The sequence below is a fragment of the Mastigoproctus giganteus genome, chromosome 10 (assembly GCF_048544385.1).
Source record: "Mastigoproctus giganteus isolate SK-2022 chromosome 10, ASM4854438v1, whole genome shotgun sequence".
NCBI lineage: Eukaryota > Metazoa > Arthropoda > Arachnida > Uropygi > Thelyphonidae > Mastigoproctus > Mastigoproctus giganteus.
In genome coordinates, this window is record NC_143584.1 from 147,108,168 (window position 1) to 147,133,374 (window position 25,207).

Here is a 25,207-nt window from a genome sequence, read left to right on the forward strand (position 1 = left end):
CTGTATTTCACTTTGCTTTTTTGGAAAAGTGAGAAAGGATTGTTATTGGATGAAGGAGTTTAAACACTTATCTAGTAACCAGATGTTACAGGTGCCTTGGCTGTGGTCGCACTGCAGCATACTGTTATAGTAATCCAAGTAATGTGTGTGTAATCCAGGCGTTGTACATAGTTCCTAGGCATTCTATGTAATGCTTAAGTGGTTTATGCAAAGTATGAAATAAATGAATTTTGCTCTTGCATTTCATACTTTACCTAGAAAATGTATATAATACCTAGGCATTACAAATATTGCCGAGAATATTTTAGGTAAAGTATTAAAAAACAAATAAATAAAATCCTTTAAAATGATGTATTGAAGTTTTCATTATTTATTTATTGAAGTGTTGATTTTAAAAAATAATGGATCCAACAAAAATAGGAAAAATATTAAACATTACTCTTGATATGTGCATTTAAAATATTATGTATTACATCAAGCAAAGCTAAAATAACACTTGAAATTACATAGTACCTTCTTTCTTACACAAAAACATTTCATTGTTTTGCACTTGGTTTTTGCACATGCACTTCAAAAATCCTTGGCCAGTACCTGTGGATTGCCGAGTTGCACATGACGTTGGTGAGATTTCCTTGTTGACAAGGATGTCTTCCAATGCAATTAAGCTTTTTCCGCTTAATGAAAACTCTGATCTTGAATGTAATTGCTTTAAGACTCCTTGTGATGTCCCCAACTTATAGAAATCTTCACTCATCACATCCATTACGATGGCCAAAATTTCTGAATATGGTATTGTGAGCTGCTTAGATTTTGACACTGAAACCAATACTGTCTTTGCTTTATTGACTAGTTTTTTTCTTTCCTCTGGATTTCACACTCTTTTCCACTCAGACTTTATGCTTTGAGATTGCATTATCTTACAAAATTGCATATAAAAAAAATATATAAACAAACCATAGAAATTTGTAAAAGAATATCTGAATATGAACAGTCAGATACTAATGCATATAGTTGCTAATGTTGTGAAATATAAAAAAAAATTGCCATTCACACTTATACTCAATAAAGTCATTTCAATCTATGTTGAAACTATTGTAATTGACCAAGGCTGTACACCATAGCAAGTGCTTTCATACTGCAAGGCACTCTTCAGACTGGTGATACTAGATCATGCTGTGAGGCATACCATGCCACCACAGTATGATCTCATGTTTACAGTATGACAGGCCAACATAAGAATATTAGCTAAGTTCCTGTTGTTGCAAATGGTTGCACAGTGTCAGTTTCATAGCATGATACACAGAAATATTTGGACTTTTATTTGATGGAACTTAGATTTTCAGGAAATTTGTAAGGTCCTGCTTTATATCATACATAGAGGTAGCAATTTCTTTTGATTAAATATGTAAAGATGTATTATAGTAATCTTTTAAATGTACTTCTTCATTATTTTGTAGAATTTTTGTAACTGGCCAGAAGAACATTTTGAAGAAATGGATAGCACTTTGGCTGTACAACAGGTAAACTTTATTTTATTACCAGGTAGTGTGACTATATTAACTTAATAAATATATGACCTGTTTACTATTTTCTTCAAAGGTGACTCAAGCCACAATGCATCTTGCATTGTTGCTTGAGTCACCTTTGAAGAAAATAGTAAACAGCCCAACTCTGAAAAGTGGATCTGTTCTTAAAGAGTTGTACAGGAAGTTTTCAAAATTACAGTAGGTGGCATTCTTAGGAAAGTTGCCAAAATTTGGAAACTGACAGATAGAAACAATGGTTTAATAGGAGATTATGTTCCCAACTTAGTGCAACTTTTTATAGATGTGAATACAAAGAGCATATTTAAGTACCAGTGATGTGAAGCATCATCTGCAACATCAGCTGGGTTGTCTAAGACTTTCCCATAAGGGTTCAGTCTGATTTACTTTTTTCTTCCTTATCCCTATTATTTGCTCTTTTAGCCGGTGCTTTCTCATACACAGCCTTGGCCTCTAACTTTATCTGTGATACTATTACAAATCACCTTGTAACTGTTGTAGGTTTCAGTACTATTCATTGCTCTGTAACTGTCCCAGGCTATGTTTTTCTGCTCTATTTGACTGGCAGGTTCAACATTCATCCATTTTGGCATCCTCCTCCTCCAATATTTTCTTAATGGTATGTATGGATTCATAGCTTGTATGATTTTTTGCTTTAAAGATTTTCCATAATTCAAGTGTATTTGTCCTCACTCTGCAACATAATTCACCCTAATTGTTATTCTTGTGTGTTAATTTCTTTACAATATCCATTACTTTGGCACCGACTTTTACTGTAATCAGGCATTTTTAAGGATGGAATAAATCAAATAATTGAATATTCGTAAAAATCACCAAAAAATACTATAGACAGGCAGTACAGAAAATTCCTTCCATATATTGCATATCGTATGGGAAAATTGACAACTCAAAAAATGTGATTTTTCATAAAAGCAAAAACAAAAAAAAAAAAAATCAGATAAGGTTTCATCTGATTTTTTTTTGTGGGCATTAATAATAGATTAGAAAAAATTTACCAGTTTGATAAAGTGCAATAAACCTTTCTAACAGATTTTATAAATATTATTTTTAAATTTGTGTAACCGTGACTATCATAGAGGCCAGACCGTGACTTTGGGTTGTCACTTTTATTTGTTATTTATGTTTTTTCAGTTATGACACTTTTAATGTAGGAAAGGTACAGAAAAATTAACATTTTGAAATAGTTTAGTCAAAAATTGTGTATTTTGTTAATTAATGAAAATATATTTTGAAATAAACAGTGTAATAGCAAAAACAAACAGAAAATGGAATTTTAATCTAAAAAAATACAATAATTCTCTTATTAATTAAAATAAGGTATAAGGTTTGAATGCCAAAAAATAATAAAACAGTTCATAACTTTTAGGGATATGATTTGTTTTAATCAGATCCAGTATATCTTTTTTTTTTATTACCTGAAACTTGTATATTCTATGCTGATTTCATTTCGATAGTTTTACCCTGTGACGACTGACGTCTCTTGTCAGTCACAATTTTTTTTATAGTTCTCTTGCTCGTAATTTGTAAAAGAATACAAGAAGTTTACCTTAATATGATACGTAGAACACTTCCGTATGATACTCTCCAGAAATTAAAACGAAAACAATCTCAAAAAAATTGAAAATCTTGCATTACAGTAAGAAATAATTAAAAATCAAGTGAACACAATTAGAAATCAATTTAATGCAATTAAATATTAAGTACAAAATTAATTTAGCGAAAAAAATTGCAAAATGATTTTCTTTAATGAAGCTGACAATGCTTTTCGACCGTATGTCATGATTACAGGAATGAAAATTACTGAATAGGGGTGAGCATGGAACTTAAATATAGATTATTTGTCTTTGTGCATGCGCATAAAGGACCACGAGTCGAAGATTAGATATGGCCGGTGAACATTAACAGAATTCTCATGTAATTTAATTTCGACGATTTCTGCAATTAATAATTTTGTATAATTACATTGGACACTAAGTATTTTGGCCTCATTAAATAAAACGTTTTTTTTTTTTCATTAACGGTATGAAAAGCTAATTCTGACGCTGCTGAACGAGAAGCACGAACTGAGGCCGTGTGTTGATTAACACGAAAATTCAGAGGAAACCGCATAGAACCCTGATAAGACGAGTTGCTATCACCACAAGAAATGCTGTATATTAGGTCATTTATTTGTGTTGCGAACAAGGAAAGGACTGAGCGATTGTTCAGTATAATTAAATTAAATGAGAATTCTGTTAATGTTTGCCGGCCATATCTAATCTCCGACTCGTGGTCCTTTATGTGCATGCACGAAGACAAATAATCTCTATTTAAGTTCCATGCTCACCCCTATTCGGTAATTTTTATTCATGTGATCACAACATACGGTCGAAAAGCATTGTCAGCTTCAGGAAGGAAAATCGTTTTGCAATTTTTTTTGCTAAATTAATTTTGTACTTAATATTTAATTGCGTTAAATTGATTTCTAATTGTGTTCATTTGATTTTTTAATTGTTTTCGTTTTAATTTTTGGAGAGTATCATACGGAAGTGTTCTACGTATCATATTGAGGTAAACTTCTCATTCAGCCATTTTCAATCCACTGCAGGATGAAGGCCTCTCCAGCAACTTTCCAGTTCCTTCTGTTTTGAGCACTGGCCATCCATTTACTACCCACAAACTCATGAATTTCATCTATCTATCTCCGCCTTTGTCTTCCAGGTTTTCTTCTAGCTCCTCTTGGATACCATTCTGTTATTTTCTTAGTCCATCTGTCATCATGTCTTCGAGCTATGTGTCCTGCCCAAGACCATTTTAGTTCTTTAGTTTTGATAAGAATGTCCTTTACTTGAGTTTGCTGCCTAATCCATGTGTTTTCCTTCTTATCTAACAGTCTGATTCCCAATATAATTTGTTCCATTCTTCGCTGTGTAGTTCTCAGCTTCTCTTCCATTCTTTTGGTGAGTGCCCAAGTTTCACTTCCATAAGTCGTGGTGGGGAGTATACATTGGTTCATTATTTTACGTTTCAGACAAACTGGAATATTGCTCTTCAGTATGTGACTATATTTCCTGAATGATATCCATCCAAAATTTATTCTTCTCTTGGCTTCCAGCCATTTATTATTATTACAGCTAATAACTTGTCCCAGATAAGTATATGACTCCACCTTTTCAATTACTGCTCCTTCAATCATTATTTCCCTTTCTGTGGCATATTTGTTTGTCATTACTTTTGTTTTAGCCATATTCATCTTTAGTGCAAAATCCTTACTAACCGTGCATAACTGATTAAGATTTTCCTCTAATTCTTTGGGATCGTGGCTTATGACCGCAATGTCATCTGCAAATCGTAAATGGTTTAGGTACTCTCCGTTCACATTGACTCCTTTGTGCAACCAGTCTAATCTTCTGAAAGCTTCCTCAAGGGCAGCAGTAAACAGCTTCGGAGATATTGTCTCCTTGTCAAACTCCTTTCTCAATTTTAAATTTCCTACTGTCTTTGTCTAGTCTAATAAAGGAGGTAGCACCCTCATATATTTTCTTCAAAATCATAATATATGGGATATCTATGCCTTGTCTTTGCAGTGCCCGAAACATTGCCTTATGCTGTATGGAGTCAAACGCCTTTTCATAATCCACAAATGCCAGGCATAATGGTGTTTTATATTCATTTGCTTTCTCCATTAGCTGTGATATTACGTGAAGGTGATCCATAGTTGAGAATCCTATCCTAAAGCCAGCTTGCTCTTTCGGTTGATTCTCATCAAGTATTCTTTCTAATCTGTTAGTAATGACACTTGTGAACAACTTGTAGATGTGGGATAACAAGCTAATTGGTCTATAATTTCCAATTTCTGATTTATCTCCTTTCTTATGCAGCAAAACTATGATTGCATCATTCCACTGCTTAGGCATCACACCTTTTCTAATGCACTTTGTGAAGAGCCTTTCCAGTTTTTGTGTTATGTCTCTTCCTCCCAATTTTAACAACTCTACAGTAACTTCATCTTCCCCCGGGGCTTTCTGATTCTTCATTTTCTTCAATGCATGTTCTACCTCATCAGGAAGAATATCGGGTATGTCGTATGTGTTGCTACTTTGCAATCCATCTTCCCCACTGCTGGCATCATTCCCCTGCTCCTTGTATAATTCTCTATAGTAGTCTTCTGCTATTTGAATTATGCCTTCTCTGCTGTTTATAAGTACACCATTGCTATTCTTCAATTTCAGTATCATTTGTCTTTCTGTATTACTGCTCATGGCTGCTGATTTAAATCCTTTGTTTTCCCTTAATGCTTGTTCTACTTTTCTTGTGTTAAATCTTCTTATGTCCTCTCTGAGTCTCTTTCTAATGGCTTTGCATAACTCAGTATACTCGATTTTCTCCCTGTCAGCGTTTTTCTTGCTTTTCATTTGTCATCTTCGGTTCATCATGACAAGTGTTTCTTGACTAATTTTTTCTTCTTTGGATTTCTTTTTCCCTATAGGTTTCTTGGGCTTTATCACTTTCAGAAAGTTGTAATATTCCTCGTCGATATCTTGGTCCTGAGCAGTCTGCAGAAGCTCAAACTTGTTCTTAAGTTCCAGTACATACTGCTTTTTCTCCTCTTCTGTTATCTCAAAGACCTTTGTATTATTTACTCGAGTCAGTTTTTTCCTTTCCTTTCCTACATCTATATCGTGTACATCTTACCATTCTGTGATCACTTCCAACATTTACCTTATTCAGGACGGTAACATCATTCACAATATATCTTCTGTTAGTGAGGATGAAGTCGATTTCATTAGTAGTTAATCCATTTGGATTCTTCCATGTCCACTTTCTGTTCACCCTTTTCTTGAAAAAAGTGTTCATTACTGACAGTCCTTGAGATTCTGCATATTCCACAAGTCTTTCACCTCTTTCATTTCTTTCACCAATACCAAAATTTCCTATAGTTCCCCTTTCTGCACTGTTTTGCCTTTTTCCAACCTTAGAATTGAAGTCCCCCATAATAATAGTGTAGTGGGTTTTCTGCTCATCTAGAAGACTCAATTTTGGTGTACATTTCTTCAACCTCTTCATCATCATGGCTCGATGTTGGTGCATAAATCATTATAATCTTTAGCTTGTACCTCTTAGAAATCTTGAGTATTAGTCTTGATACCCTTGGTGATGTACTTTTGAATTCCAAAATGTTGTTTTTAAAATCTTTATGGACCAGAAACCCAACTCCACTTCTTTCACCGTTTCCATTGGTGTACAACAGATTTCCACTTGATAAACTTATGTGATTCATTTCTTCTTCTTGTTTCAGCCAAACCGATGATATTCCAATTCACATTTTCTAATTCCTTTTCCAGCTCTAATATCCTGTCTTCACCGATGAGTGATCTTACGTTATAACAGGCCAAGTTCAGTTTCCGTACATGGCAGAGATTCTTAGCACCCTCTGCTTCCACTCTGATCCTCTCGCTGCCGTAAGAGGGAAAGTGAAAGCTGCCGGGGACTGAGGGCTATTTGTTTTGTTGTGCTGTCATATGCGCGAAGGTTTGGTCTTTTACTCTTCACACTGACTAGGCGTCTTGAAGAGAACCACTCTACACGTTCTTTGCCACCTAAGTGATGTAACAGGGCTTACCTTCGAGAAGGTGTGCATGAGTGCATTTTAGGGAGGCAGGCCAACCGGACTTCTCCTAAATCTTCTGTAATAGAGAGATATTGGATCCATCAGTGTTTTAGGCTGAGTGTCTGATAACACACAAGATACCTGTTCCCCTCTAAGCCCTAAACTTCTCATATTCTTTTACAAATATTGATATCAACGTAGAACGTATTGAGCATTATAGCTCTGATTCACACTATCAAGTTCTCTTGCTCATATGATATTTTTATGAAGAATGTGCTGGGACCACATTTTTCAACCTCCAGTATCTTAATTTCGCCTAACTTTACATTTTCATTATCTTCTGTCTTTGAGTTGTTCCCGTAATGTTGACAAACGTTTTTAAAATTGATGAAATCATGGGTCATTTCAGTTACTCTATACAGGTTCCCTTGTTTCTTTGCTGCACATATTAATGTAACGTACTGCCAAGGAATATAAATTGGTTCTCTTTATCTCTTTCATTTTGTACGTCCTGTAATTGCGAACTTGTGAGTGATGGACTTAATACTCAACGTAGAAACAGTGTGCATGTACATGGCAACAGTGAATTTATTCTTCTGTCCACTGCAGTTGTCTGAGTAGAAGGTAATCTCAAGATCAGTAGTGTTCACGGATCTGGCAGTCTCTTCTAAATATTTGTAAACACAAGTGTCTGTTTATATGCCCCCCCCCGTAACCTTCACTCTCATGTCAGAAGAAAAACACTGTACTTTATCACTTAAGTTCTGAAATCACAGTTATAGCAGTGTAATTTAGATTTGTAGTAGAATAAGGAAATTTTGTAGTCACAATTAAAAAAAAGTGTCGTTTTACCAGTGCAACAAATACAGTCTTGTCTTTTGCAATTCTGATTGTGTCACTTTTCTACTGTGATCAGTGGCAATTCCTGCTTAGTAGAAAAGTGACACAATTGCACTCTACTGGCTCAAAATTGGAGTTATAAATATGTCATTTTTTTCAGGATATGGAGTTCAAGCTTGTGCATCCTCCTATTATATTAACTCAAATTCAACAATTTTTGAGTTGGATCACTTTTCTATACGATGTGCGATATGACCATGTGGTTTAATTGCAACATGCGGGCTAAAGAGTTTAGAATGTTTGTTTGCTTCTGTATAGTGAGATGGAGGATTTTATCTTTGCTATCAATTGTAGTGCATTTGTATTTAAATTTCCTGGATCACTGAATGAACACATGCTATAATTAGAATAAAAGCAGTGATAGGGCTGCAGAAAATTAACTAGCAGGTGTCTTGTGGGCTACGTATTTACTCCTGCACTATACCATACTTGTGATTTGGTCGCACGGAATTCAGTTGGCATTAAAATCATCATGCAGCATCAGTCATGAATGACATAGACAAATGTATATCAAGTTTAACCTGGTGGTGGTAACTCAAGGGGGAAATTACTGTTATGGATACAGGGATAGTTTGCTGGCAGGAGACAGTGGTTATTAATGGTTACTGCTCTTTGTTGGAACCCAGAGTGGAGTTGCTCTAGGTTCAGTGCTGGGTTCCTTTTCGGTATTAATGAAATTTATGAAGGCATATCAAGTTTCACCTGGCAGTGGTAACTCTATCACTGGCTGGTGCCTCTCCAAAATAACAACCGTACATTATATGTTTAATCACCATGAAGTAGAAGATAATCTTCTACACAGAATGAAAGCACCCATGCACCTATTGAATTGCTGTCGTTTTTTTTTTTATCAGTACATGTACTTAGGAACCTCCAAGTGCATAAAATGAATGAATCAAACGAAAATTTCGACGTATGGAAAATGCAAAAAAGTGAGCAGTTTGTAATTTTTCTGTATTTGTTCCCTTCACTCATACTTTTGAAGTAATATTGGGCAGAATAGAACCTACTCTAAGAAGAATTAACCCCCCCCCCCCCCATTTCTCTTTATAAGATAATCTTAGTTGACTTTCTAAGGGTTACTGCCAGTACCAAGTTTGGCTTCCTCAACTGCTCACATGAAACTGTTTTTACTGGAAATTAATATTCACTAGCATCTTCCTGTTCATAGGTTATTTTTTGTGTCCAGGTGTATTCTGTACTAATTTTTTTTTTTTTTTTTTTTTTTTTTTGTATATTTTAAATTTAATTTGGTGTTACTATTTTATACTTATATTCTCCCATGAACTGTTCATTTTGCAAATTCTGCTTCTGATTAATTTCATTAGAGGGTGGTGAGTAGGGAAATCATTGATGGAGTTCTGCATTCTAATCCCATGGAAATTCTTTTATAAATTATAAGTGGTTTGCATAGCATAGGGCTACAACCTTTCAACTCAGCCCTCGGGCAGATTTACGGGTTATTGAAATTCTAAGCCCCTTGGTTGTTTTTTGATGCAGATGCCTTGTGGTTTGTGACAAGATGGGACCTAAGCAGATGCATTCCTTCTTTATTCTATCATATTTTAATTATGTCTATCAAAATCTGTTAGTCTTTTACTTCACAAATCCAGCAGTGCAAAAGAACATGCATCAAAGGAGACAAGGTCATCTCAGTAACACCTTGTACTTTCATAGTGATTCCAAAAAAAATTATTTCTATTTCATTGCAAAGCATTGTTTTAAGTTAGTAGTTTGTAATACCTTATGGTTGTTCCCTTCCCTCACACAATTTTGAAGTTATTGAATTGCCAGTTAATGTTATGTTTTGACTGTGATCATTTGCCATAAGCTGCTGTTTAAAAAATTAAATGTTCAAATAATTTATACTGATTGTACCCCTTTGACCAATTGCATTTCATTCTGTGGAAAAGTTTTACATACATAGTAATAGGACTGTTAGTTCCCATTATCACCTAATTTCCAGTTACAGTAAGCTGTAATTGGATAACTTAGTATTTGTGACTAGTTAGATAGATTAGTATGTGGAGATTTGCATTTAACATACCCATTATTTGAAAAATGATTTTTCTGAGATATTTTGGTGGTGGTGGTGGGGGCATACCTTTTTAAAGCCAATAATTAAGTAGCAAATTGTAGGCTTCTGTGTATACTGTACACATAAACTGATTTATGATATATACTATTTCAGTATACAGTATTTATTGATATTTATTATTATAGTTATAGCTTATTAAATTATTCTGTGTACCTGAAATTTAGAAGTTTCATTACACAGACTTTTGTTAACTGAGAAATGCTTTATTACTTTGCCGTGTCTATGGCAAATACATCCATTTAGGGATGAAATAACCATGGACAATGCTGTGGATTTCCCACAGCATGGTCCATGTATTTACCAGAAACATTATAACAAGTTGCTAATAAATAATTCATTAACTCCATTCATATTTACTAAACATGAAAGTAAATTGTTTAATCTCTCTCAAAATACAACAAGCTGATTACAAAGTGCAACTAATAATAATTATTATGAATTTTATGTGTAGTTTATTCAGCAGACAATACGTAAAGATCCTGCAAATGTTGAAGAAATTCTTACACCACCTGAAGGACAAGATGAAGGAGTTTGGAAATATGAACATCTCAGGTAATTTTCTAAGATTTTTAAAACATTTGTGAATTTATTTTATTCATTATATCTTCTGTTGGTGTGCTAATTGACTATATAAGTAACCTTTATTTCCTAATTTCACAAATGCATAAAGCACCTATTAGCTGCAGCTTGTCCGGTCATATGCAGTAGCATGATTTTTCCAGCAATTTTATTTATTTATTTTTCTCCCATACATGGTTTGAATTATCCTTATGTGATTAGTTGAAATTCTAGAAATTGTTTGTGGCAGTGTGCTGATTAAAAAAATAAATGGATAGTATGATTGATATGCAGAAAAGAAAAATCCTTGGTTCAAAGGCTGCACATCTACTCTTTAAAAAGCAACTGCTTGTTTTTGAAGAGTTCATTATATAATTTTTTAAAATTAATTCACTCATTATATGAATAATGAATTATTACTTATTTATTATATTAATCTGAAGATATGTGGAAATAAATACAGTGCCCTTGATTATAGTACAAGTGTAAGGGGACCTGCAGACACTTGTGTTATGCCTACTGCAGATTTGTCACAGACCCCTTGCTGAGTTCCAGCAGCAGACTGTAGTAATGCTAGTTTAGCTTTCTCTTGCATTGTGTAAACTGACATTCTTACTATCAAATAATTCGTACTGGAAAAGAAAAACAATAATGAATAAACAGCAGAATTAGATGAGATTTCACAATTGCTAACATCAAGGTCCATTTCTGTCATTGCATCCTCCTGCTGGCAGTTCTAAATAATACAATGGTTTTTTTAAACTTCTCATGGCAGTGGACTTGTCATACCCTCTATATATGGATAATGCTGCTGCCATAGTATACATATGTCTCTTGAAGACATACAATATATAGACTGTAGGCTACCTTTAGGAGACATAAGTACTAACTTTCTGACTGTGACAAATATCAAATCTATAATTTGTTCCATCCTACCAGTTATGCCTTTTATTTGCCTCATTTGAGCCAAAAAAAGACATAAATGGGTAAAAGGCATAAGAGAGAAGAGAATCAGTAGTATAATAGAATTCTATGTCACAACTCATATAATAAGACTATTTGTGTATAAAGGAACTTCAGCAAGAGTGGATCAGTCTTGCTGTCCTTAAATTATGGTTACCTAGCTCATAGGATTTGATGCCTCTAAATTTTTTTATTTTCATTGGTGCTATATGAAATCCAGGAGTGTATACTACATTCCCACTGCATCTGCAAGACCTTGATGAATACATTGGTTGGTTTCTTTGTGAGTTCCTTGTTGCAGTGATTACTTTTGTTGGTGTGCTAATTGACTTAGTATTAGATGTGTTCTTTTTATTATATATTATGTGTGTATTCATGGTTACTGTATTTGATTGGCATGCTATACAGGCTGAAAATCCCAGATTAGATCATTGGAGGAAAATCTATTCCCTCCTCTTGAGATTAACTAACTTTGTTGCATGTCACCCTCCATGGTATCCTTGTACCAGCCCAGCTCTGTACTGTGGCATATAGTGATCTTTTCAGGTTTTCCCCATCCTACCAGTTATATATGCCTTTTATTTTTATTTAGGCGCATTATAGACTTAGTAGCTAATGCGCAATAATAAAAACAAAACCATTTTTATTTATTATACAGTTATTGTGCAGCATATATTTACAATAAATGTTATTCTTTATATATAGTAAACTATGTTACTCTACTTCTGTTTCGCTTAAAAACAATATTAGTATTTGAGCATGCTGAGTAGCGTACTTAGGGTGGGTGCAGGGGGAGCATTTGCTCCCCCTGCAACATTTCTGCCTTAAAATGATGCCTATGGAAGGGTGTGCAATTTCTTTACAGTGAAATAGACCATATTACAAACAGACAGTAAAATGTTTGCATTACAAGAAGCTGTCTTTCAATGCTAAATTTAGAATTTTTTTAGTCAAGTTAGCATAAAAAAAAGATACGATGCTAAATGAAATTTAGTAGCATAAAGGTTAAAAAGAAAAGATGCTAAATGCTGAAATTTTTCAAAATTAGCAGAATTAAAATTCAAAGAAGATAATGCTAAATGCTAAAACTTTTAATTTGCCTGAAACAATTTAGAAAAACTACAGGCAATCCTTTACTTACAGACTTAATTGGTTCCCACTGCTGTTTCGTAAGTTGAAAGTCTCATCTTTTTCCAAAAGAGCTCGGTTTTGTCCACATTGAATATTTGTTATGGCTGGTCCCCAGCTTCAATGATATGAAGTGTTTTTGGAAATTCTTCAGCAGCAATGCTGCCAGCACTTGCCTCTTCACCAGTTACCTTGATGTTATGTAAATTTGCATGAGCTTTGAATTTAACCCTAAAAAGTATGTATCTATGAAAGTTAGTAACGTTGATTTAACTTTGAAAATTGGTAAAGGTTTTTTCGAAACAAATTTGAGCATGAATGATGTAAAAAAATTAGTTGTGGGCTGTGTGACTCTTGCAATTACATCTTGTGTGAGATTGTGACCAAAAAAGTTTTTAAGCTATCGAAATTTTAATTGGTATGGGATAAAATTTTTAAACAAGAATTTACAAGATGAGCAATAAAAAAAGCTATCTGGATGGGATAAAATAAAGCTAAAGGAACAGGAAAAATTGAAGAAGAAACAGCTAAATGTCAGTGCTTAGACACCTTCTTTCATCCTACTAAAGTCACGGAAGAAGAAATCAATAGGAATGAAGAGGAGAAAGATGTACAAACTGCAGATGAAGCCAATCACATTGACGAAAGTATTTCAACAAATTCTAGTGATAAAAATGACAGTAATAGTGTCGACATTCAGGATTATACTCTGATAAGAAGTGATGAAAAAAGTAAAACAGATGTACCATTATTAATAGCTGACATTGATATTTCTCTTGCAGAGCATCAAGCAGAAACTTCAGTCTTTTCTGAACTTATTAATATTGAAGTAGATTATCCTACAGACCTTAATTTGTTTTGTAATAAACAAATCATGCCATCTCTCAGATAGCTGCTGTACTGAGGACAAAAGGAGAACCTACAAAGCATTAAGTAGGTGGTCATAATTCAATGAACACTCAGTGTATGTACTTGGTTTCTTCATTTTGAGATGTGTGCACTTGGTGTCCATGTTGATAAAACAGCAGTTCTGAATTGCATTGTACTACAGAGAAGGATATCTTTTGGAGATGAGCACATTCTTATTAAAAATCAGTGATATTCAAAAATTTGTCTTGGATGAAATAGCTGGAATTTTTCATATTCACTAACAGTCTTCAGAAAATTGGTATTTTTTAATAGCATATATGCCACTCACTGAATTTATTATGTACATAGCTGTATGTACTGAGAATTTATTATTATTATTATTTTTTTTTAAATGGCTGACAATTTTTCATTTTCAAATCATGATACCAAGTGTATTCCACTTTATTTTCAGGCAATTTTGTATGGAGTTAAATGGCTTGGCTGTCAAGTTGCAGGTAAAGGTAAATTTTTTTTTTATTATTATAATATATGTATCTGTTTTTTAATTTTGTATGTTGTATGCCTGTCAAGAATATGGTTTTCTAATGGTATCCTAATCCTCATGAAATAGTAAAAATTCCATTATAGCAAATGCAGTTTTAATATAAGTTTCATTTTGCTATAAAGAAAATTATTTCCAGTTCCCAGATGACTTCACTTATTAGTAGTGCTTTGTAAATCTTATTTGAATGAAACAGGCCTGATGAAAATTTCAGCAGGATGAATTATTTTAAAAGTCCAAAGTCCACATGAAATATACTGGTTTGTAAACAAAAAAAAAAAAAAAAAAAAAAGTATGGGAAAATATTGAATGCTTAGCTTAGGAATAAACTGCTTTGATTTTAAAGCTCATCTGGAATTCCATACTGTTAATGCATACTGTGTTATAAATGCAGCCGAGCAAGGAATAAAGAAATGACATAATTTGGTTCATGTTTTGTTCATGTGTTGGGGAAGGTTGTTGTTGAGTTTAACGACACATTAGCTGCTGTGGTCATATTGTGTCTTTCTAATGGTGGATATGAAATACTAACTTTATTTTAATAACTATAGTTTATGATATTCCTATATGATTTAGGAATGTAAACAGTTCTTTCTTATTAGGGTCATCTCCAAGCATCTGCATTAACGTTGGGGACATTCCACTAATAAATGATGAACAGTCAGTTGTACATGGCATGATATGTATTGGGGAGCACTGTCATTCGTTAATAAAATTCTTTTTGTCTACATTCCCGGAAGCTGGAGAGCCACAGCTTTGGTTCTGATTTTATTTGGTATAGTTTATTTCCTGGATAACCTTGCCAGATTAGTGACCAATTATTGTAACATGCTTCGCAGATAATGTTTATGATTGGTATATGGATTTGAAAAGTCTGCAAAATAGTAATTTCTGGTTGTATGACTGCGAGATCTGCTCTTTCATTTCCTGCTTTCCCAGAATTCCCTGGAATCCAGCAGAATGTCACAGTTTGATTCAGCTCATTACAAGCGTGTAATTTAGAATGGATTGTTTTATTACAGGATGAGAGGAGTTGGTATTACTACTTATAGCAGAGACAGCACTGAGTGAGTCAGTGTATATTAAAGCAGATGAAATTAGAAGTTCATTAATGTGATCCTGAGCTAAGTTTATAGCATGAAGCTTAGCATTGAAGATACTGCATTCTACAGGTACTGAAACAGAAGTGGTGAATGATGGGAAGATTGCTGCAGCACCTACTTGGGTCTCAGTTTTTGATCTGTCTGTATATATCTTACAGGCTTGTGAGTTAGAAGCAGAGTGAGTTTCATGTTACTGTGGGATATTGGAGGGAGGCAAAGTGTTCTTTCCCCACTGTTGAAAATAGTCATCATAAATTGCAGGGATATTTGTCCAAGGTGGATCAGACAGTGTCATGTCCTGATATATATTGCCAATTTCTATGTTCCATGTTTGAATCAGTTCTTTAAGTCTAAGTGCAGCAGGTTGATTTTCATTTGGTTTACTGCTGTAAAATGACTCCCATTCGGTATTGTACAGACATTTCCAACTAGAGTGAGAGGGAAGACTGCAGATTTTTACATCATACATCAAAAGTAATGTTTTCTTCCGGAGATGTAAGGGAGGATCATGAGCTTCATTGTGAAGACTAAGCTGGGGAGGTTCTGAAAACCCCCAAGAGAAACTCTCAGAGCACTGTGCTTGATCGTGTTTTATCACTCTAAAGTACTTTTCCTTGCAGAGTCATATACTGGAGAGCCATGGTCCGAGCGAGACCTGCTGAGAGCTCTATAAAGATGGATCACGGTATGTCGATCAACACCCCATGACATGGATGACACACACCGGAGGATATTCAACTTTTTCAAACAGATAACATTAGCATTAGTAGAGGCATGTGATGCAAGAAAGCAAGCTTATGCAGCATCAGCAAAAAAAAAAAAAAAAAACCCACTTCCACTTCACCCCTCCATTCGTTCGAAATACCTGTCCAGCTGAGCCTTAAATTTATTTAGGCTATCAACTTCCACGACAAGGAATGGAAGTCTATTCCACCAACCAACCACCCGCTGGCTAAAGGCAAATTTCCGCACGTCTATCCTACATCTGTCTTTCCTCAATTTGAATTTATGCCCTCTCAGGTGATTATTCTGAGCAAGAGGAAGAATTCTATCAGCATTGAGCATGCTCAAACCATTCAAGGCTTTATACACTTCTATCAGGTCACCTCGCTGGTGCCTAGTCTCCAGACACTGTAATTTGCAAAACTTAAGCCTTTCTTCATAAGAGTACCCCTTTGTTCCATTCACTAATCTTGTTGCCCTTTTCTGTACTCGTTCCAGCAGCTCTACATCCTTCTTGAAATGAGGCCTCCAGACCTGTATACAGTACTCAAGGTGTGGCCTGACACTTGCCTTATACAAGGGAATAATCACCTCCTTATCCCTGCTAGCAAAATTCCTGTATATCATTGACAAGACACCATGAGCTACTCTTGCAGCCAGTCTGCACTGCTCAGAGAACTTCATATCTGCCTGCACAATTACCCCCAGGTCCTTTTCATTCTCTACCACTGTAAGTGTAGTACCACAGAGTTGATACGTTGCTCTGGGGTTGCTGTTACCGATATGTAGTACTTTACATTTGTCAATGTTAAATTTCATTTGCCACCTCTCAGCCCATCTGCTCAACCTTTCCAGATCCTGTTGCAGCAGCATAGTGTCAGTAGTGTCCTTGACAACCCTGCCAACCTGTGTATCGTCTGCAAACTTGGACATTAAGCTTGATATACCATCATCAATATCATTTATAAATACAGAAAACAATAATGGACCCAATACTGAACCCTGAGGGACTCCACTAATAACATTAATCCACATGAGCAGTGTCTATTGATTACCACTCTCTGTCTTCTCCCCCTCAACCACCCCTTTATCCATAGCAGCAATTTGCCTCCAATGCCACACTGCTCCAATTTGTGCAGCAGTCTTCCATGTGCAACAGTATCAAAAGCCTTTCTAAGATCCAAGTATATAATATCAAAGTTATTCCCTGTATCCAGTTCTTTTATGACTGCATCATAGTATTCAATCAAATTGGTCAGGCAAGACTTCCCATTAACAAAACCATGCTGTGTCCGAGCTATAACTGAAGTCTTGTCTAGATGATCCTGCAGTGCTTCTTTAACCGGTGCCTCCATTAATTTCCCTGGAACAGAAGTTAAACTCACAGGTCTATAATTACTTGTGTCAGCCTTTGATCCTCCTTTGTGAATTGGGGTCACATTTGCGCATCTCCAGTCTGTAGGTACCTCCCCTGAGTCCAAGGAAGCTCTCATAATTATGGCTAAGGGTTCGCTTACTTCCTTTGCTGCCTCCTTTAATATAACTGGATAGATCCCATCCACCCCAGGTGCCTTTCTTGTGTTTATCTTCAATAATTTCTCCTCCACTTTACTCTCAGTTATTACAAGATTCTCTAGCTTACTGCCACAGTTGAATACACCTCTGGCCTGGCATTCCCCTCGTTGAATAACTCCTCATGTGTGAATGTCAATGCAAAATATTCATTTAGTTTGTTAGCTACCTGAGCAGGATCATCAACAGTTGACCCATCGATATCAAGTGGACCAATCTGATTCATCCCCTTCCTTCTAGAGTTTACATAAGTAAAGAACTCTTTACTGTTTTTCTTTGCATCCCTTGCCAAAGATTTCTCGTAATCTGCCTTTGCCTGCCTAACCTCCTTTGTAACTTGGTTACAGATCAACTTGTATCTATCATAGGCTTCTGTGTCACGTGTTAATTTATATGTATCCCATGCATTTTTCTTCTCTGTCATATGTCTCATTAGTTCATCTGACATCCATTTAGGCTTAACCTTGAACAATATTCCTTAGTTGGTATGTAAAGCCTAGTAGCTTCCAAGATAAGTTCTTTGAATGCTTCCCAATTTGAATTTGCTGTTGGTAACATCTTCAGTTGGTCCCACTGTATAGAATTTAAATACTCTCTCAGACCATTGTAGTCGCCTTTACGAAAGCAATAACCCTTCCCTTTACCCCTGTTCGAAGGTAGGCCACATGTGCTTGAAAGTTCAGTTCCTATCCAGTACCAGGCCAAGGACACAGACAATGTGAACAAGAGGAATTGAAATGTTATTGATCTTTAGCTCAGGGTCAGGATGAAGTGACTATAAGTTGCAAAAGTGAGTAGTGGTGGATTTCTGCTCAGCAAGATGGTATCCATTACGTAAGGTCCCTGATTCTATTCTGGCAGGAGTAATTTGTAACTGTCTTTCAACAGTATTCATACTTTGTGACTGGTAGGATATGGTGAGATCATCTGCATACACGTATATTTGGATGGTTTTTGAAAGTTCTTCCAATATGTTCACCCAAATTGCAAATAGGGTAGCTCCCAGTGTGGAACCCTGTGGGACATCCTCTTCTTGAATGTGAGATGCTGACAGCACCTTTTGATATCCAACTTAAAAGGTGCATAACCTTAAGTTCTGAATGATTTGAGGAAGATCTGAATGATTTGAGTAATAATACCATGATGCCAAGTGGTATCAAATGCTTTCTGAATATCTAGGTTCACCCTCAGTAGATAGTGTCTCATGACAAAAGCGTTATGTATGTTGGGTTCAGTTTTGAGTAGTAAATCTAGGGTAGATCTATTTTTACGAAAGCCATATTGGTGATCAGAAAGAAGGTTTTGGGAGTCTAGAACCCGAGTGTGCCTTCTTATGCACCATCCTTTCAAAGATTTTGCCCAAACAACTTGTCAACGATATTGGTCTGCAATTCTCAACTAAAGAAGGATCTTTACCTGGTTTTGGAATAGCACAAATATAGTAATTTGGAGGGGGTGGAAGTTTTTGAAAGATGTAATGGACGAATTCAGCATCATCCTCTGTTTTCTACATTCCTGAATGAACATGCCAGAATCTAGTGGATTATGTATATACTAATGTATAATCTATTTAAAATAATTTTGCATCTTTGTTGCAACAGCTGTTGAATTTTTTGCCTCTTGGTCTTTCTTGGTCAAAACTCAAATAGTTGTCATTGGACCATAGTTGTGTTGGTTTTTCAGAATTTGGGACTTCTAGTTTCAATTTCTGTTTATTATTTGATTAGAATATCTAGTGGAATTCACTTCTCTTCATAATGGATTGTTCAGAAGTCCAGTTCCATATTGCAGCTGTACATGTGACATTGTCAGGTGCTTGTCATTTTTTCAAAGATTCCATTTGCCCTTGCAATAACCATTTGTTATATATTTGAATTTCTTTGATTCATCACTATCTTCCATTTCAAAGGTTTTAAAATACTAATAACCTTATAAATCTTTCAAATAATTTGTCTTAACTTATGCTTCAAAAGGAAGAATATCCGAATGTACACAGTCAAATGCTAATATACTTATATACAGGGTGATTCAGAACTATGTTTCAGAAATGTGCATGGAGGTCAGGAACACGATAACAAGCAAGAATCATATAGGAACATATGGTCGCATGGGCAACCCAGACATGCAAGAGGGCACTGCATGTCGGGAGGAAAGGTGGCCAGGATGAAGCGACGGGAAGCGTCATTTGTGTGTACGAGTGTGCAGAAGGATGAATCGCTACACGAACAGCTAAATGGTGGATATGCACCTCGTTTACAGGACAGCTAATTGCAGTGTAGCAGCCGCTAGGGAAGTGTATCATTACCGGTTTCCCAACAGACGCATCCCTTGTCATACCGTGTTTGGATGTCTGCATAGTCGATTGCACGAAATGGGACATTTCGGAGGACGAATGAATGATACTGATGCTGAGAGAACGACGCGGCACTTGTCCTGTAAGAAGCCATGCTGGCAGAAATTGAAAACAATCAAGGGACAGTACTCGAGCTATTGGCGCACGTTTAGGTGTCTCAATCCAGCGTGTGGCGCATCTTACATGAGGACGAGTTGCATCCGTACCACGTACAACACGTGCAGGCTCTGTCCGCCGGTGATTATCAGCAGCGTATGGACTTCACACGTTGGTTTTTACAGCAGACGTCCTCTTCACTGATGAAGCGATGTTTACACTGGAAGGCATCTTCAATGTGCATGTGTGGGCACATCAAAATCCGACAGCCACATGGCCCCATGCTGCTCAACGTCACTGCAACATCAACGTCTGGGCAGGTTTGGTTGGTGACAGTGTGATCGGCCCCTACGTGTTTCTATTGAGACTAAATGGAGAGACTTATTGCACCTTCCTGTCACAGGTCCTGCCGGAATTGCTGAATGATGTACCCCTCCATGTGTAGCAGTGCATGTGATTTCAACATGACGGAGCTCCAGCGCATTTCTCCCTCATTGTCCGCCAGCATCTGGACGCAACATTTCTGGGGCGATGGATTGGCCGTGCAGGATCCATTCCATGGCCACCTCGATCACCAGACCTGTCCCTAAATGATTTTTTTTCTTTGGGGCTACATGAAAAGCCTAGTGTATGAAACCCCTGTGGAATCGGACATGGACCTGGTGGCACGGATCGTTGCTGCAAGTGGTTTTGTTGCTGATACACCACGCATTCTTGCGAACATTCGTCCATCGATGCGTCGTCGTTGTGAGGCGTGTATTACATCTGCAGGCCGCAACTTCAAACACCTGCTTTAAAAGTTTCTTTTAAAAGAATCATGTTGTGTAAACTCATCTTTGTCTAATTAATTATCATTATGTGTCACCTGTCTTGCGTCTTCCTGTCTCTTTGTGGGCGTGTAGCACGTCTGGGTTGCGCATGTGACCATATGTTCCTATATAATTCTTGCTTGTTATCGTGTTCCTGACCTCCATGCACATTTCTGAAACATAGTTCTGAATCACCCTGTATAGCCACTAATCCTTTGAAATGATTATCAAAAAGCTCAATTTACTTTATGCTTACAGTGAAATGCATATTGGAACCATTATATCTACTAATGCTGCATTTTGTAAGCAAGCACCTCGTACACTCTGAGGCCTTCTTCAAACATTGCATATCATGATGTTACAGCATTACCTCACAGTTTACCCTGTGATATGCCAATATGAAAGTCAATTTCTAATTGTTGAATCAGTTGGCACAGTGCCAATTCGATACAGAAATATTTGGGCTTCTATAGTAATAATAAATACTATTTAAGTATAAAATTAAATTACAGCAAAATTAGTCATAATAGTCATAATGTGGAAGTAATATAAGGTAGAGTGTTAGGCGAGACAAATTGGTATGAAACTAACAGCTGATCCTTACATCTGCCTGTAACAGCTATAACTGGTAGATAGCAATTGTAAACACTTACAGCTAATTGTAACTAGCCCTTGGTCATATACCATTTAAAGTGTTTTGTTAATAATTGGCTTTTATGTATGTGTATAATATTTTTATTATTTTAATTAGCTTTCTCATGCAAGGAATTAGTGCATTGTTTTGGGCTGATGTCACATGTACCTGACTGCTCATATACGAAGTTTACTCTAGAATAAAATATTCAAGTGCATAGCTGCCCATCCCATCTTATGGGATGGCCAGTTATGCTTCCAGAGTACATAGTACTACCTATGTACTATTGTCTCCTTTGCATTGTATTTCTAATTTTTACACCCCACAACCTATTAGAGTACTCAAGGAAAATTATAATTGTGCAGAAATCAAATCCATGCCCAAAGGATGATTTGATGGTGTAAAGGGAAAAAAATGCAATAAAAGAATTAGTGGGTGGTCAGTTCAATTGCATTAAAAAAATGTCAACAGCTCTACAAACAGTCTCACAAGTTACTATATAATTTCTAATAATGACTGACAAACTAGTATAAGTTAAACTTTATTATAATAAATAGATATATACATAAATAAAATACTAAAAGAGATATAAAATAGTGTTAAAAGCTTAAAAATACAAGTGTTAAATTTTTTTAAAAAATATATAAATTAAAAGCAATAAAATAGAAGCTTTCGGGGTGAGGTGTCCCTTCATCAGCTGCTTGGTGTACTAAGTATATATGTGCGTAGGGTAAAAAAACAGAAGACGACTGGGCATGATTACAAATCACTACTCCAGTCTCAAGTTTATTTGCTGAAGGCAATTACTTTGAAAAATGTTAAGTTTTTTTTTTTTTTTTTCATTATTATTTATTCTACTATCTGGATTTCTGTAAATTCACTTGGTAGTAACTTCATTGTTCAATGTATAATGATATAGTGGGAGGATGTGTGCCAAAAAAAAAATTTTTTTTTGCATCTTTGTTGTGGTATGATTGTTTATTAGAAGGAATGAATGATGCAAGGAGACTATCAGTTTATGCATTCTTTATTTAAATGCACGCATTACATTTTAATTTCTATATGCAGGACATAATATCATTGTGAAACCAAAGATAATGAGATAATATCATAGTGCAGTATACTGTATATTATGATGCACTACAGCAGATAAGGCAAGGATATTTTCTATGATATTTGCTATTCTGATATCATCCTTATGTCAACCTAGTTCTGTTAATTCTCTTTCTTGGCTGTTTAAGCTTCTAGGTTAAACATCCAAGAATGAAACATCAAGGTTTCATTCCAAATTCTGGCAATGATCTAGCCTTGATATGCCTTCCTTGCACTATAGCTTACTTCCAGAATAATTTAATTTATAATTATTCTTTAGCCAAAGCACCCTTCTATTTAGTCCTCCATGACAGTATACTGGTTCTTCTGTTCATCAACAGGACTTGTACCCAGACCTCACTAAACAAGAGACAAATGCCAAAATCACCATACTGTCATGGAGGACTCTTCAATTGAAGCTGGTTAGCCAATCTCCGTTGGGAGGAGCAGGGTTTCCTATGAGTTGTTCTGGGTATTTCATCCTGCACAATGTGCAAATCTACCTGTGAATGCATACTTGCACAGACATAATGCACAATGGTGCAATATGGTCTAAGTAGCTGATGTGCCTGAAATCCAACCCTTCTGTTCATACTGGTTCCTATGATATTGCTATTCTGGTATCATATCAGGCTAGTTTTGTTAATTCTTTTTCTTTGCTGTTTAAGCTTCTAACCTGATGGTAAATATCTTGGTGGTTGCTACAGTAGCATATTTAACAATGTGTTGAGATTTGAAAAACAAATACAATAGGGACCTTATTGAATTGGGAAATGTACAAACTGCTTTGAATTTTGATTGGAGATTTGATTGAGGTATTTAATGGAACGCCTTAAATGGAACGAGTAAGCTTGATATTGATGGCATTCTTCCTCTTGTTGAGACTACACATGAGGAGGGCATAAATTCAAATTGAGGAAGGATGGTTGCAGGATAGATGTGCAGAAGTTTGCCATCAGCCAGTGGTTGGTTGATTGTCGGAACAAACTTCCATTTCTTGTTGTGGAAGTGGGTATTCCGAATAAATTCAAGGAAGAACTAGACAAATTTTTGGAAGGGATAGATGGATGAGGTGAGTTTTTTTTTTTTTTGTAGCTAATGCTCTATAAGCTTTCTTTCTTGCAATGAAACATCAAGGTTTCATTCCAAATTCTGGCAATGATCTAGCCTTGATATACCTTCCTTGCACTATAGCTTACTTCCAGAATAATTTAATTTATAATTATTCTTTAGCCAAAGCACCCTTCTATTTAGTCCTCCATGACAGTATACTGGTTCTTCTGTTCATCAACAGGACTTGTACCCAGACCTCACTAAACAAGAGACAAATGCCAAAATCACCATACTGTCATGGAGGCCACTAACTAATACTACTGTAGTGATAAGGTTGCAGACTAAAATTTATCTAGTTTAACCATTTCAGTCATATATCGACAGCCCATCCTTATTTGTTCAATAGTAATATAGCTCCCTACCAAGAGTTATACCATGAAATGGTGAGGAGTGGATATTAATCCTGTACCCCAGTGGTCTCAAACTGGCGGCCCCCTGAAGCAATTTTACACAGCCCTCAAATACATTTCAATTATGTATTTGTTGTAAATACATTGTTTATAATTTTAGAGACATAGAGATATGGACTGAGCTTATGTGTGCTATTGAAGGAAAAAGAGATAGAATGAATAGGTTGAGGCTTTGTCTTTGTCACTGTATGCTTGTATGCCAGGCCACGTGACTGGGGTAAGGTGGGAGAACTTCCCACGTCGGTACAATCAGTAAATTTAGTTCGCCAGCCGACAGTTTGTGGCGCTTCAGTATTGTGGTGTTTCCGATTTTTTTCTATTGAGTTGGTATTTCTGATATATATTTTCCTTGAGTCAGTCACTAGTTGGTTAGCTGGATGCACAGCTGTGCAGTTCATATTGCTATATAGATGGAGACTAACTAATGTACGGCCCGTCAGCTGCTTTCAGATCGTGCATTCGGCCTGCATGCAATTTGAGTTTGAGACCACTGCTGTACCCTAATCAGTTTCCACAAGACTATTTCAATTTAAAAAAAAAAAAAATCTCATTGCAAATATTAATTTATCCTATATTTCTGAAAATTAATATTATATATTTCAGAATGAATGCAATCCAGAATCCTGTACCCAGATGACAGCTACAGAACAGTGGATTTTTCTTTGTGCTGCTCATAAAACACCAAAAGAATGCCCAGCAATAGATTATACTCGACATACTCTTGATGGAGCAGCATGTCTGCTGAATAGCAACAAATATTTTCCAAGCAGGTGAGTTGCAGCTTTACTTCAGTCAGTTGTGTTTTTAATTAGCTCTTTCTGTTTACAATATATTTGCACATACAAATATCTTTATGTAGTGTAGTAGTCTCACATTTTATTAGCAACGTTGCATTTTGTAATAACCTTTTCTATATACCCTTGTAGCTAGCAGGGCAGGTTACAATCACTGTCCTTTCCAAATAAAAGGTGTGGTTTCAAGTTCCATCCAGCAGGAGTAACTTTTATGACTTTTTTTTTTTACACCATAGCGAAGCAAATTGGCTTGGGAAAAGGTTGCACAATCTCCCTTCCTCAAAGAAACTCCATT

At 35.8% G+C, this 25,207-nt stretch overlaps 1 protein-coding gene across 2 annotated transcripts in view; it reads left to right on the forward strand.

Annotated features, from left to right (window-relative positions):
- Positions 1-25,207, forward strand: part of Mob4 (MOB kinase activator 4) — a 56,259-nt gene that overhangs the window by 18,357 nt on the left and 12,695 nt on the right. Inside the window, exons 2-5 of one of the 2 annotated variants that reach the window (XM_090384107.1) lie at positions 1,458-1,520; positions 10,605-10,705; positions 14,124-14,172; positions 24,722-24,888. In XM_090384107.1, coding sequence (XP_090240233.1) covers positions 1,458-1,520; positions 10,605-10,705; positions 14,124-14,172; positions 24,722-24,888 — 380 coding nt within the window. The remainder of the gene's footprint in view (positions 1-1,457; positions 1,521-10,604; positions 10,706-14,123; positions 14,173-24,721; positions 24,889-25,207) is intronic. The other variant, XM_090384108.1, reaches the window with a different exon arrangement.